Source organism: Mustelus asterias, chromosome 21 (genome assembly GCF_964213995.1).
Source record: "Mustelus asterias chromosome 21, sMusAst1.hap1.1, whole genome shotgun sequence".
Taxonomy (NCBI): Eukaryota; Metazoa; Chordata; class Chondrichthyes; order Carcharhiniformes; family Triakidae; genus Mustelus; species Mustelus asterias.
Genome location: NC_135821.1, coordinates 59655139 through 59671498, shown reverse-complemented (window position 1 = coordinate 59671498; position 16360 = coordinate 59655139). Strand labels below are relative to the sequence as shown.

General features: G+C 42.9%; 1 protein-coding gene across 5 annotated transcripts in view; it reads right to left on the bottom strand.

Annotated features, from left to right (window-relative positions):
• Nucleotides 1-16360, bottom strand: part of LOC144509310 (phosphatase and actin regulator 4-like) — a 180211-nt gene that overhangs the window by 83593 nt on the left and 80258 nt on the right. For 4 of the 5 annotated variants that reach the window (XM_078237960.1, XM_078237959.1, XM_078237964.1 and 1 more), the window contains one exon: nucleotides 8569-8611. In XM_078237960.1, coding sequence (XP_078094086.1) covers nucleotides 8569-8584 — 16 coding nt within the window. In that variant the 5' untranslated portion in view covers nucleotides 8585-8611. Of the gene's footprint in view, nucleotides 1-6361; nucleotides 6404-8568; nucleotides 8612-16360 lie in introns of those variants that run through there. The other variant, XM_078237958.1, reaches the window with a different exon arrangement.

The window sequence follows — 16360 nt, the reverse complement described above, 5'->3', positions numbered from 1 at the left end:
GTAAGACGTTTAACAACACCAGGTTAAAGTCCAACAGGTTTATTTGGTAGCAAAAGCCACACAAGCTTTTGAGGCTCTGAGCCCCTTCTTCAGGTGATCAATTCCTTTGGTCATAATCTGAAGAAGGGGCTCAGAGCCTCGAAAGCTTGTGTGGCTTTTGCTACCAAATAAACCTGTTGGACTTTAACCTGGTGTTGTTAAACTTCTTACTACAGAGTTAATCATACTGAATGCAGTGTTTATTTGCGGAACACTGATAGGCTTGGCACATCGTCAAGGCCAACACAACAACTGTAGCTTTAAAGAATAATTCTCAAATGTATAAAACATGAGTCAAAATATTTACAATTGAATTAATCTCTAAAGCAAATTAAAAATAAATACCAGAAAAGGTTTGAAGATAACGCTTTATCAAATTCTTAAGACATCCCAAGTGCTTCACACACAAGGAAACATTTTTCAAGTGCAGATATCCAAGTTGCACACAGCACGATGCTACAAACAGCAAAGGAATAAATGACTAATTAATCTGAAGTAAAATTTGCATACTTTTTTCAAATCCCTCCAAGGCCACCACCCACTGAGGCAACTGCGCTTTTCCAATTCTGGCCTCTTGCGTACCACTGAATTTAAAAGTCGCCTTTATATCTTGTTCCTTCCACTGCTGAAAGTTCTGAAACTCCTTCGCTCAACCTGTTTACCTTTCTATCCTCCATCATGATGCTCCATAAAACCTTCCTCACTTGATCAAGCTTTTGGACATATGTGCTGGCACCTCCTATGAGGCTGTGTCAGGTTTTGTTTGATACGGCTCCTGTGAAGTGCATTGTGACATTTTACATGGTTTTGTGAGAGGGAGGTCATGCCTCACTAACCTGGTGGAGTTTTTTGAAGAAGTGACCAGAATGGTTGACGAGGGAAGGGCCATGGATGTCGTCTATATGGACTTTAGTAAAGCGTTCGACAAAGTCCCTCATGGTAGGCTGGTGAAAAAGGTTGGATCTCATGGGATAAAGGGGGAGGTGGCTAGATGGGTGGAGAACTGGCCTGGTCACAGAAGACAGAGGGTGGTAGTGGAAGGGTCTTTTTCCGGCTGGAGGCCTGTGACTAGTGGTGTTCCGCAGGGCTCTGTATTGGGACCTCTGCTGTTTGTGATTTATATAAACGATCTGGAAGAAGGTGTAACTGGGGTGATCAGTAAGTTTGCGGACGACACAAAATTGGCAGGACTTGCAGATAGTGAGGAGCATTGTCAGAAGCTACAGAAGGATATAGATAGGCTAGAAATTTGAGCAAAGAAATGGCAGATGGAGTTCAATCCTGATAAATGCGAAGTGATGCATTTTGGTAGAAATAATGTAGGGAGGAGCTATACGATAAATGGCAGAACCATAAAGGGTGTAGATACGCAGAGGGACCTGGGTGTGCAAGTCCACAGATCCTTGAAGGTGACGTCACAGGTGGAGAAGGTGGTGAAGAAGGCATATGGCATGCTTGCCTTTATAGGACGGGGCATAGAATATAAAAGTTGGGGTCTGATGTTGCAGATGTATAGAACGTTGGTTCGGCCGCATTTGGAATACTGCGTCCAGTTCTGGTCGCCACACTACCAGAAGGACGTGGAGGCTTTGGAAAGAGTTCAGAGGAGGTTTACCAGGATGTTGCCTGGTATGGAGGGGCTTAGTTATGAGGAGAGATTGGATAAACTGGGGTTGTTCTCCCTGGAAAGACGGAGGATGAGGGGAGACTTAATAGAGGTGTATAAAATTATGAAAGGCGTAGATAGGGTTAACGGTGGGAAGCTTTTCCCCAGGTCGGTGGTGGCGTTCACGAGGGGTCATAGGTTCAGGGTGAAGGGGGGGGGGGGGGGGAGGTTTAACACAGATATCAGAAGGACATATTTTACACACAGGGTGGTGGGGGCCTGGAATGCGCTGCCAGGCAAGGTGGTGGAGGCGGACACACTGGGAACGTTTAAGACTTATCTAGATAGCCATATGAAGGGAGTGGGAATGGAGGGATACAAAAGAATGGTCTAGTTTGGATCAGGGAGCGGCACGGGCTTGGAGGGCCGAAGGGCCTGTTCCTGTGCTGTATTGTTCTTTGTTTGTTTACGACATTAAAGTTACTATACAACAAAGTGGTTGTTGCGTTAGAACTGAGAGCTTCTACCTCAAGAAAAGTCAAACAGGCAGGGTTATTATTATTTTAAAGAGAGAAAGCTGAACCAAGATCTTCGAAATTATGAAAAACTTAGACTGCAAAAACAGAGAGTCTATTTAAAAGATGCTATACACTAATGCAAGTTATTTCTGTCGAGATGTCAGTTGAGGATGAATGTCGAGTTACTGGAATGTTGGCAGGATATTGGATTTGATTACTTGCTCTTCTTTGAATATCACTATTGCATCTTCTAGCATCAGCTGAGCTGAGACTCCCTTCTGAAAACTGATGCCATCTTCATGCACCAAGATCAATCAATTCATTTGATTTCTAGCCTGGGTTTACAATGACAAATCATTGGAAGATTGAATAAGAATGATCAAGGCTCAGTTAGATTTTCTAAGATAAAGGAAATGTGAAGAAAGAATGTGGAAATCATATTTCTGGGTCTTGAGCATTTTTAAGCGCTCCACCACAACTGCTATGCCTTCAGTTGCCAAGGGTCTAAGTTCTGAAATTCCCTCGGGGTCTAAGCTCTGAAACACCCCTCTGCCTCTGGGGGCAGCATGGTGGCACAGTGGATAGCACTGCCGCCTCACAGCACCAGGGACCAGGGTTCGATTCCTGGCTTGGGTCACTGTCTGTGTGGAGTTTGCACGCTCTCAGTGTCTGCATGGGTTTCCTCCGGGTGCTCCGGTTTCCTCCCACAGTCCAAAGATGTGCTGGTTAGGTGCATTGGCCATGCTAAATTCTCCCTCAGTGAACCCGAACAGGCGCCGGAGTGTGGCGACTAGGGAATTTTCACAGTAACTTCATTGCAGTAAACCTAATGTGACTAATAAATAAATACTTTCCTCCTTTAAATCAAACTCTTTGACCGGGTTTTTGACCACCCAACCCAAGATCATCTGATGTGGCTTGGTGTCTTATATTGTTTTATACTGCACACGTGGGATGTTTCATCATGTTAGGTGTTTTCTGCAGTCAGATAGCAACATACAATGAGTTTAAAGTTTATTTATTCGTGTCACAAGTCAGCTTACATTAACACTGCAATGAAGTTACTGTGAAAATCTCCTAGTCACCACACTCCGGCACCTGTTCATGTACACTGAGGGAGAATTTAGCATGGCCAATGCACCTAACCAGCATGTCTTTTGGACTGTGGGAGGAAACCGGAGCACCCGGAGGAAACCCACGCAGACACGAGGAGAATGTGCAAACTCCACACAGACAGTGACCCAAGCTGGGAATCGAACCCAGGTCGCTGGAGCTGTGAAGCAGCAGTGCTAACCACTGTGCTACCGTGCCGCCCAAATTTGCAGGGAGAATTTGCAGACTCCGCACAGACAGTAACCCAAGCTGGGAATCGAACCTGGGTCCCTAGCGCTGAGGCAGCAATGCTAACCACCGTGCCATTAAGTGTACAACAACTAACATTTAGAACCTTTAGCATGGTAAATTGTCAAATATTAAAATAAGCTTCCAGATATTCAGGTTTCTCAAACTTCAAAAATCACAATGTGTTATCAAATACTTAAAACCTGCTCTCTTTAACCATGCCTTCGCCTCCCTCCCGAATTCCTTAATTTCCTATTCAAGAGACTTCTCACCATTATAAAGCACTGAGAAAGCCACCTTTATGAGGAGCATTACCCAAATGCAAAATTGCTTTCAGATGGAGCGCAACAGTGCTGACAGCTCCTAACATAGCCAGCTGCAGCCTGAAGTAAAGTTGGCATTTGGCTGCAAGAGTTGCTAAAAAACCTGATCTTTCCAGATGCCTACATCAACAATGGTGGCAGGTTTATATTTGGCTTTCATCAGATTGTGTTGCTAGGAGCTGCTGCCACCATTAGTGCTATAACTTGCATTTAAAAAGCATCTTTGATGACACCCCAAAGAGCTTCACAGTCAATGAATTCAAGTGCTGCTATCATTTCATAACAGCAATAAAAAGACTTAGTTATACAGCACCTTTCATGACCTCGGCATGTCTCAAAGCACTTTACAGTCAATGAAATACCTCTAAAGGGCAATCGCATTGTAATGTAGGAAACAGGGAAGCCAAATTGAATTCCAAAATCTCCCAAAAATCATAATGTGAGAAATGATCAGATAATCTGTTTAAACAATGTTGGTTTAGAGATAAATATTTGACAGGACAACAGCGAGAACTTCCCTGCTGTTAAAAAAAAGCCATAGGATCATTTACATGCACAGATGAGGTCTCAGATCGCTTTTCTGAAATGAATTACTTTTGTAGCACTGTCCAAGATTTTAACCACATGTGCAAGCGTGCTATGCCCTCATGATTAATAAGATAAAAAGTGGTCACGGTCTCAAATCACACTCCAGTGAGTTCGACCAGCAAGGATGTGCGAACATCAGCTACAAAGAAAATCAGGCATGATGTCCCTTAAAATCACAGAGCCTGCCAACACTTGTTATATTGAATCATATATGAAGAACAGCCACTTGGATGCTTTCTCTGAAGACAACTGGACTGTACTGCAGCACTTGGGGAAATGGCGAACCCTTATGACTCCTGATAAACTCACTGAAAAAGGTGACTTGCACTCTCTGGATCTCAGGATAGCTGGGACGAACAACAATTAAAATACCTTTATATACTGGGACATGTACTATGAGGTAGATTAGTGGAGGAATGAAATTAGGTAATACTAAAGCGAGCAGATTTCCTAAAATTAGAATATATTTCACAATCTTATGTCTCCTCCAAAATAACACAAAAAGTCAAAACAATCTATAGCTGTTCACTGAAATATTTCCAGCAACCATGTTTATATATTTTCCTGCAAGAAATATCCTGAACGAAGCCCTCAGCTTGCCATCATCATGTAGGAAGGCAGCCAACAAAGGGAAGTGACGAATTGAGAAAAGGCACCATTTTATCTGTGTCATGCAACATCTGAGCACAAAGCTGCCAAACACTCCTCCTTGCAGCTGAGTAACCAAACTTTTTGAAACAAGAATAGCATTCTAGTCAGATACTACATGAAAGGAAAGATTATCTAACTATTAGTATTTGATCCTTCATCTAGCCCTCAGACCAGTCAGACAGTCCAATGTCAATGCCAATCCAACAGTAGCAGGAACTTGGGAATAAGATGAGAAGTGTCCTTCCATCCGTTCTGCAGCTATGTACTTAAACATAACAGATGTCGTAGCAAAACTGAAAAATTCAAAGGCAGCCTATTTACAAAGTTAGGGGCCAGGAAAATATTCCAACCAGCCAGTCTGTGATCAGTCAGCACAGTAAAAAAGTTAAAAATGATCACTAACACAAGCTCCCACAGAGTATTATTAAAAATAGAGATTTTTTATGAACTGGAACTTGAGTTCCATCTGGTTCTCCTTTAATACGATAATTATTTTCAGTCCCCATTCTGTTGGGAGCTGCAGTTTTTGGACTGTACTCAGACTTTAACTGCATCACAGGAAAGATCCACCGCCCTAAACAAACCAAACACAATCTTATCACAAGTCAGCATAGTTACTATTTCAGGAAACCCAAGATGAAGGTTACACCAAGTAGAGCATCAGTGACTGAAGCCATTACTGTACTGGATAAAAGAACAGGAAGCATTGGGAGTTCACTATAGTTTGGAACCACCACTGCTCCATTATGTCCATGAAGGCTACATATAGTTAAAAAAAAGCATTTGCTTATTGATATTTCTTAGGATTTGGGAAAGATAAAGCTACAGGTGAGGGCAATAAATGTGGATCACACAAGTCTAAGTACTTGCCTTCAATCATGTGAAAATTTCCTAACATATTTGCCAGCAATAATTTGATTCAATGTCAATTATTTACATATTTTTCTCAGCGCAAAATCAGCTTCTGCCTGTACAAACTTGCCACTGAGGCATCATCTATTAAGAGTATTTTCAACTGTGGACCTTAACAACATTAAAATTTTAATTGAAACAAGGTACTTCAGACAATCCAGTTTAGAAAGGCCAAGGATTTATACTTGTATTGGTTTCCACCATGGATCAAAAGCCTGAATTTAAACTTTTTCTGTCCCCTTCAGAATGTCGAAACTCTTCAATCTGAAATGGCCCTGGGGTCAGGTGCACAGCAACTCACCCAGTTTACATTGCAAAGTGGATTTCACAGCACTCATGGGAACTGCAAGATTGCACACGTACAATTTAAAACGGTGACTTACATTTTCTGGCCACAGACATTCCCTGGTGGTGCTGGCAAAAGGTCACATATGTCAACAATGTAAAAAATGTATAGGTGTCAACTTGCACACAGTATCGAAGGAGCAAGATGGAATGCTGATGCTGCTGCCTCTCCGAGCACATCTGATCTGGGGGGGCCTGCAACCTCCCCTGACCACCCGTGGGGGAAATACCAAGTGGCTATTTGATTACCTAGCCTCAGTCACCAATGTTTGACAGCATGAAGAGGAGAGGCATATGAAAACGCTCCGAGGCCGTGTGCATAAAACTGATAAAGAAAACTGCAAAAAAATATTGTTAGGAGAAAGTCTATCGACTGCCTCTCCAATTATAAAATATCCAGGGGCAGAAATTCAGCCTCACCAGTCACAGATTCCAATCAGACATACATTTCAAGCAACAGGGCATTAACTATTTAAAATAAGCAATTTAACTCCAGAAGGAACTAACTTTTACGACTGATATGATTAATGGATGTCAAAAACAGGTATAATTCATCAGCATTTACTGCAAGTGGTGAATTAGGAAACCTTAAGCTCTGATAAGAGTTGTATCCAAGGCCCTATTCACCATGTCTAATGCAAGCCCAAACTAAGATATTAACTGAACCACAATAAATTGAACTAAACACTATTGCATTTGGCCATATTATTCAACACTGCCCCACCCTTGCCAAGTTGCTCAATCCTATGTCCTTTCCTGTTGACTTACCCACAACTTGATTATTTTCTGGGTGAGAAGTTCCATAAAAATGGCTTGGGGATGTTGCTAGGGGCACAATTGGAAAAAGGCAGGCAGAATGCTCTGAGCATGGCATGTTTTGGTGCGGTGGTGTTACACTAATGAATTTGCATGGAAGTGCAAGTACAAACTCTCCGTTAATTCAGTGCAACTGAGCAGAGTACTCAATTTTAATAGATTCAATATTTAATAGATTCATCCTGAGATGAGGAAAGATTGTGCCTGTATCCAGTGAAATTTAGAAGAATGAGAGGTGATCTTATTAAAACATACACGATCTTGATCAGTCACAATCTTATCAAATTGTGGTTTGAGAAGCCCAATAGCCTATTCCTGTTCCTACTTCATGTGTTTGTACGAGTGTGGAACAAGGAATTCTTAAGGGGAGAGGAATGGGGCTGCTGTATGAAATGAGCCATTCGTCAACTGACTGATTTAATGAACTTGGTTTTAGATTTATATTGAATTCAACTGACTGCTAGTCACTGCTGTCTTCAACTAACAAATTGCAGCAGCAGGATAGGACACACATGGTCACTTACAGGTACAGGTAATCAATGCTGGATTTGAGAGCTTGCGTGTCTGTGAGATCTGGGAGGTGACATGAAGAATCCCCCAGGATGGGTGCAATCCACAGAAACTCACCATTCTGTCCTGGAGACATGGTCAGTTTTTTGGGCAGAATGAGCAAATGGACTTCCGATCCAGCGTAAGAGATCCCACATACTGCAAGGCAAAGCAGCTATGGGTTTAACTCATTGCATTTAAAATTTCAGCATTCTTCAGCATTGCTCCATTTGATTTCACCCAGAATACGCTGCCGTCTAGACAGAAATCATACAAGGACTCCAGACCAAATTATTTTATTGACTCTTTTAGCCTTGCTGCCCCAAATCAATTCTTCCTCTTCCATTTCCCAATAATATTACACTTGCTGCCAGAACACTTCATTAACAAGCGTAAGAGTGACTCACGTCAATGCTCAGGCTGTGGCAGATTTTAGTATTAGCATATTCAAAATATATTCAGATAAACTGTTTATCTTGCTGGATGAAATAGGCAAGTTACATAATCCTATTAATTCACATAACATTATGATTCAGGGATTAACATAAATAAGTGTAAAGTGGGGAACAGGCTTTTTAGCCTTATGCTGAATACGTGCAGCTAGTGTGTATGAATATTCATTCCATAGGCTTCCTCCTCCCATTTCCTGCTACCAGTTGATAATCAAACTAAGGAACAGTGCATTCTCTCCCCCCCCCCCACCAATTCTCCCCTGCAACATTTTTCAACACTTAGTATATCTCTAACTCTCAACAAATTAGTGCATCACAAAGCGTACCCACTTCATTGTGCTTCAAACAGGACATTACACAGCTGCTAGAGCAGCCTTCACACATCACAAACTAGAAATGCAGAGCAGGAAAGGATGCCTGACACTTACCCACACGGTTTTCCATTCCCAGCTACACGTCTCCGTAACAGTACTGCAAAAGAGAGAATAGTTATTGTACAGCAGCTCTGCTAAACATGGCTCGCTGTTACGCAATGCTATCACACTGGGTACGCTATGCTTGATAAATACGAGTTGTGTGTCAAGTCCAAAGTACTGCATTGCACACTATGCACTTGGGTGCTGTGCCTAATCCAAAGCAAACAGAGCACTCAATACTTCAATGTTGTTCTGACTTTTATTTCACTCTGCAAAATATAGAGGATTATTTCACTATGTTAAATCACATTTAGATTTTAGTCAGTCATCCATTTTTAGTTCCTCGTCAGAGTGGATGCCTTACAGCAAGCTCCATCTGCTGTGACATAATAAAATACCACTTCAATGATATCATGAGATGATGTCGTCACGGCTGGGCATGCCTCTGTTCTAATCCTTTATGTTGCCAAAATTCATAGAATCATAGAATCCTACAGCGCAGAAAGAGGCCATTCGGCCCATTGAGTCTGCAACAACCACAATCCCACCTAGGCCCTATCCACATATCCCTACATATTTACCCACTAACCCCTCTAACCTATGCATCCCGGGACACTAAGCGGCAATTTAGAATGGCCAATCAACCTAGCCCGCACATCTTTGGACTGTGGGAGGAAACCGGAGCACCCGGAGGAAACCCACGCAGACACAGGGAGAATGTGCAAACTCCACACAGACAGCGACCCGAGCCGGGATTCGAACCCAGGTCCCTGGAGCTGTGAAGCAGCAGTGCTAACCACTGTGCTTGCAGCAATTTACCAAAACACGCTGTGCACCAGAACGTGAACAGATCCAAGGCTTCATAATATATACAAGTTATGGTACACTTCAGTTTTTTAGAGCAATACATCACAGGAGGCCATTCAACCCATCAGATCTGTGATGGCTCTTTGAAAGACCTGGGGCAGCAAGGTGGCACAGTGGTAAGCACTGCTGCCTTGCAGCACCAGGGACCCAGGTTCGAATCCCGGCTTGGGTAATTGGCTGGAATGTGAGGTTTGCACTTTCTCCTCGTGTCCACGTGGGCTTCCTCCGGGTGCTCCGGTTTCCTCCCACAGTCCAAAAATGTGCGGGTTAGGTGGATTGTCCATGCTAAATTGCCCCTTAGTGTCAGGGGGACTAGCTGGGGTAAATGCTTGGAGTTATGAGGATAGGACCTGGGTGGAATCGTGGTCGGTGCAGTCTCGATGGGCTGAATGGTCTCCTTCTGCACTGTAGGATTGTATGAATCTGTGCCATACCCCCTGCTCTTTCCCTATAGCTCTGCAAGTTATCTTTTTCAAGTACATGTCTTTTTGGAAGTTACTACTGAATCAGGTTCCATCACCCTTTCAGTCAGTACACATCGTTGTGCAAACCTTTCTTTACAGGTCACCTCTGCTCCTTTTGCGAATTACCTTAAATCTGTGTCCTCCAGTTACTGGTGATTCTCCAATTGGAAACACTTCATTTACTGTAACAAAATCCTTCATGATTTTGAACACCTCTATCAAGACCTCTCTCAACCTCCCAACATCTCCAGTCTCTTCACATAACTGAAGACCTGTAAGCCCTAGCTTGACTGTCCAATGACTATTATGGTTTAGGGAAAGCGCTTCGCTCAAACACAAAATTGCTGAATCCGTGGCAGCGGCTGACAAACGTCTCCTTGTCTCGATTGTGAAACCAAACATCAAACATAATCACATTGCAAATGAAGAGGCGCTTGAGATTCCAAGGGCAAAAAGAATTCCAAAAAGTGACATCCAGAAAAAAAATGTCAGTATGCCAGCCATTTGATCAGAGCTGATAAACTACAGAGGTCTCCTCTAAGGAGCAAATTGGATGTCAGCGGAAAGTGGCTGACCTGGGCATTGTTGGATGATGGATGTCACATATGAGCAACAGTAGATGCGTGAACACGATGCAAGACAGAAGAGCGTGACATACCATGACAGCAGATTGCCTGGTACGAGTAGCTATGAACAGGACAGTTCATAGCTACAAGTATAAATACTTGTATATGGACAGTTCATAGCTACTCGTTCAAATTAAGCAATTTTAATAAGAGCACATTGGGCGTTTCATTGCACTGCTTTTATGTGAATGAACAATTCAGTCAAATTAATAAATACTGCATGAAAAATAGGACTTCACTAATGCTTGACGTTAACTGCATTCTGCTGCTGACTACACAGACTCTATGGCCTATTATCCAGCAAACCCAATGGAATTTAATGCATGCTCTGAAAACTGAAGGTACAAACATTCATCGGGTTAGACAGCATCAATGGCGAGAGAAACAGAGTTAACATTTCAGATCAATGACGCTTTGTCAGATTTCCAACATTTGCTGCATTTTGATTGTGTATTATAACAGGAAACCTCAGGGCAATCGACCATTGTTTCCATCGCCCCTCCCACTCACCCCCTCCAAGAACGGGAAGAAGCCAGGAGCAAACCTGGATCTTTCTAACAAATCTGATGCATCAAGTATTCTGACTAAGAATGAGTGCTAATGAAATCCATGTTGTTGGCTGCTAACATTTTCCTTCACCCATCTGCTATGAAAGCAGCACTCTCATGGCAAGAGAATCTTCTTGGACACATTATTATTAGTTACACGCCAATTAGATGGCCATAGGCACAGATTCAGTCAGGTTATGTATTTTCAAAGGGCATCCAGCCATTTTACACATTCACTTTGAAAAATTTGCACTAGCCACAACCAACATACTGATAAAATGGCCCTCCGTCCCACATTAGATGCACATTTAGAAACTCGTTTTAATCAGGATATCATCAGTTATTACTAGCAGAATTAAGGCTGCACGCTGCAAAAAATATCCATTATGTTTAGTTCCATGAAATGTACAGCACAGAAACAGACCATTTGTCCCTACTGGCTATGCCAGTGTTTTATGTTCTGCATGAGCCTTCTTCCGCCCAATTTCATCTCACCCTGTTAACATAACCTTCTTTCCTTTTCTCCCTCAGGTACTTACCCAATTTATGCTGAAAAACATCAATGCTAATCATCTCAACCACTCCTTGGAGTAACAAACTTTACACTTGAATCACTCTCTGCTTAAAGTAGTTACTATCTTAGATTTATGATCCCTAGTTTTGGACACCCCCACAAGTGGAAGCGTTTTCTCTATGTCTACCTTATCAAATTCTTTTCCAACAGAATGGAGGTGTGGCAAATTCACTATATGTTCAGCCTTCAGAGGTTCCAGTCAGTTTTGCTGCGAGTATTCAGTACTGCATTGGAAGTTGAATGAGGCTGCTCACATTCCCAAGGTTCTATTCTCATACCCCCAAACGTATGGGTCCCCTCAGCAACAGAACATCCATAACTCCCTCATACGTAACGTTGAGAAAATCAAAATCATGGTTTCCATCCTGAACTATAAATTCCAATTCCTTGCATCTAACTTCACCTTCAACACACCAGCCACAAGATTCAATATTCTGTTCAACCCTGAGGTAAGTCTTAAATCCTTCATCCCGTACATCATCAAGACCACTTATTTCTACCTGCACAGGATTGCTCATTTCTTTCCCTACTGATGCTTGCTTGCAAGTGCTGAAACCTGTTGCTCTCTCTGAACTTAATTACTATGAATCACCCCCTTCTGGCCTTCCATTCGCCCTCCCTCCATTAATTCCAACCTGTGCTGCTCAACTCAATCACACTCACCCATCAGCATCCCCCTCATCTATTTTAATTCTCCATCCAGGATTCCGTTTCTTCAATGCTCCTCCAATGGCATTAGGTAAGGATTGGATTGGGTTCAACTATGGTATCGCCACAAGTTAAAAACCTTTCCACAAATTGGACTGCCTTGGTTGGCATAGAGAGGATGGGTCACTTAGGTGAGAAGTGTGGGTAGCTGTGGGACTACACCTCAGCACAAATCAGCCTCCAGAACAGATCAAACTAAATCTTTTTTTGAAAATAAAACCTCAAGCATAACAAACCGAAGACAATGAAATAACGTATTCGCACAAAACACCAAAAAGACAGCTGCTCAGGCATTACCGAGTGGTTTGGCCTCAGGCATTCTGAGAAAGAATTAATATAACCCACTCAGCTTCCATACACCCAAATCTAAAGGTACATCATACTTTAATTTATTTACTACAGATGTGTACGATTGCACCAAGCTAAGCAGATTTCTGAAGTTTCAAACAGACGGAGCTTCTGTCACTTTTTAACTCTGAACCAAAAGCATTGGGGGGGAATCTTAACAAAAAATGGCAGTGTGTTGTTTATGGCAAAAAAGCCAACACCATATCTTATGCCACTTCGCCTAAATAAAATCAAGGGATCATGTTTCACACCATCACACAGGGGAGTGGGACTCAACACTGGCAAAACCCAGCTACACAGATCAGGGCGCCATCTTTAAAGGGCGCACTGATCATAGCCAGAATAAACCTACCCCCCCCTCCCCCACCATAGAGGTCTCAGGGGCTGCCCTCCCCACCCCCAATTGAAGTCAGCACTTCTCTTCCCCCAATCATCAACGCACCCCCAGATGGTGAGCGCGCACCGCCATTTCTGTAGATGGAGTGTGCAGGCTCAAAATCGTCCCCATTAGGTCAGTACTCAAGTACTAATATTAGTCACATACAGTCCAGGTTATTTACTTAACCGAAGCATGGAGAGAAATCTCCTTCAATTCAGTGTTCATGATTTTTTTAAAATTCCATATCTTTATCAGTAGTGACAGCAGTTACGTGATGTGTATTCTCTTGGGTTCTAAACAAAATGGTACATGGCTATATGAAATAATAACATCTGCCCTATAAAGAGGTTTGATTATAAATCTTGCCTCGCAGGAAAGCAAAGCGAATATACACACTATTATCCGCGGTTAGTGAATTACTGGGCTGTAATTCAACTAGCAGTTTAGAGAGCAAAAAACTTGAGTGGTTTACCAAAGTTATTGGAACAAAGATTTAATTGCTGCTTTCTATCTGATGCAAGACGCATGTTATTTAAACAGCTGCCTATTTTGATCACGTTTTGCTTTCAAAGGAACACACAATGTTGTAGAGGCCATACAATATCAGTGGGAAGGATATGATGCATCATAAATATCTCTAGAACTCATCGGATACAACATTAAAGCTTTCAACATCTCAGCACTCCTCCAATTCCAGTTTCTTGCATATCCCTGATTCGAATCATTTCACTATTGGTTTCAACTGCTTTGAAATTCTCTTCCTCAACCTCTCTGCCTCGTGACCTCCTTCTTAAAGATTGGTGATTTGCCCCAATATTTCCTTTTCTACAGGATGTCAAATATTCACTTGATGACATGTGTATTGGGCCTAGGAATGTTTTACTGCATTAATGCCCCTTTATAAATGCAAAACATTATTGTCTCACCCAGCAGATGGTCAGAAAATAAAAGTTACATTCAAAATAAATGCATGCAACACAAAACCACAGGGGAGAGAACAAGCAAACAATTGGGATCAGTGGGTAGTGTTTGTGTCTCCAAGTCAGGAAGTGGTGGTTTCAAAACCTAACTCCAAAATTTGTGCACATGATCTTGGTTGGCACACCAGTGCTGGGAGACTGCTGCACTGTCAGAGGTGTAATCGTTCAGTACTAGGCAGATGCCCTGGTTACAGATTCAAGTGGATGGAAAAGTATCCCCGTGCAATTTTACAAAGATGAGCAGGGAGAGTGCTCCTGGTGACTAGCTGACATTCACTCCTCAACCAACATAACAATGAAACAGATTAAACAGTCATCTATTCCATTGACAATTGCTGGCTGCCATGCTTGACAAAGTAACAATGACTGCACTGTAAAAGTAACTATTGGCTGTGAAACACTGAGGATGCAAAAGGCACAATACGACTGCAAGATATTGGGTGGGCCATAGCTGGAGAAGGGATACAAAGGGATACTGAAGCCAAGATGCATTTGCGCATTTCCTGGAGTGACAACAGAGTTGAGTGGGGAGGGGGGGAATTAGTGTTCGGAGTATGAAATAGGGAGATTAGAGGCCCTTTTCATGCATGAAAAATATCAGAGCTCCCGAATACATTTGTGTGTGAAGCAGACACAGTCTGTGCCATCAGTGCTTTGGTTCTCGGTAGGGAAAATGCTTCATCTTTGGCAATCTAGCATTACTGAGATCAAGGAGATTGGTAACTTCAGTGTGCTGTCAACAGGAATACTGTGGGTTTGTTGATTTCACAATATCAGCGACTTTTTAAAATTTGTACTTGAGACGGCAAAATCAGCATTTATCGTTCATCTCCCATTTCCCTAGAGGTGGTGTTGGCGAGCCACCTTCTTGAGCAGTTCATGTGGTGTAGGTACGCCCGCAGTGCTGTTTGGAAGGGAACTCCAGGATTTGACCCAGCAACAGTGAATAGATGATGATATATTTCCAAGTCCCAATGGTATGCGACTTGGAAGGTAACTTGATGGTAGTGGTGTTTCCATGCGTCTGCTGCCCTTGCTCATGTTGGTGGTGGATTCTAAATTGGGGCAAAGACAGGAACTTTCAAAAGTTGATTGGGCAGGCAAAGGGACGTCTGGTAAGTGGGAGGCTTTCAAAAGTGTGTTGACCAGGGTTCAGGGTAAGCCCATTCCTTTTAGAGTGAAGGGCAAGGCTGGTAGAAGTAGGGAACCCTGGATGACTTGGGATATTGAGGCCCTAGTCAAGAAAAAGGCGGCATATGACATGAATAGGCAGCTGGGATCAAGCAGATCCCTTGGGGAGTATAGATAAAAGAGAAATCAGGAGGGCAAAAAGGGGACACAAGATTGCTTTGGCAGATAAGGCAAAGGAGAATCCAAAGAGCTTCTACAAATACATAAAGGACAAAAGACTAACTAGGAAGATAATAGGGCCTCTTAAGGATCAACAAGGTCATATATGTGTGGATATAGGTTTGGAAGGTGCTATTGAAGGAGCCTGGATGAGGTTCTGCAGTGAATCTTGTAGATGGTGCAAACTGTGCAGTGGTGGTAGTGAATATTTCAGAATCACAGAATACTACAGTGCAGAAGAGGCCCTTCGGCCCACCGAGTCTGCACTGACACATGAAATGCCCTGACCTGCCCACCTAATCCCACTTGCCAAACTGGTGGAATGGGTTGCTTTGCTCTGGATAATGTAGACCTTCTTGAATGTTGTTCAAGCCGAACCTAGCCAGGCAAGTGGATCACAGATACAGTACGCAAAGGCTACGCCCTTTCTAAACTAACTGTGGTTAAAACATGGGGAGAGGAGACCGTACAGCACCTCATCCCTTGCCCTTTGGCTGCAGGTTATTTAGAGCATGTTGCAGCAGCTTTGCATAAGATTTCCATAAAGTGACGTTTTCTTACAATGAGCAGGCAGCCCTTTTCAGTGTTATGTGGGCCAAGTCTGCAGTTGGAGGCTGAGTTTACAATCCACTGGACGGCACCACTTCACACAAAAAATCCACACAAACACAATTCAGGCCTTTTGCAGGAGCTTCATTAATTTTGATCTTAGCACACACTTCTTGACCCATGCAGCACTGTAAAGTCAGTAAGGATGAGGATGCCACAGTTCTGCCTACTCACTTGTTCTGCATGTGCCTCCCTCCCAGTTACACAATTTGTTTTGCCTCCCAGTTTCATCTTCCAGCAACACCTCGATTTTAAAAATTCTTATCCTGGTTTTCAAGTCCCTCCTCCGTGGCTTTGCGCCCCCCCCCCCCCCCCCCCCCCCCTTATCTCGGTAATCTATCCTAGTCTGAA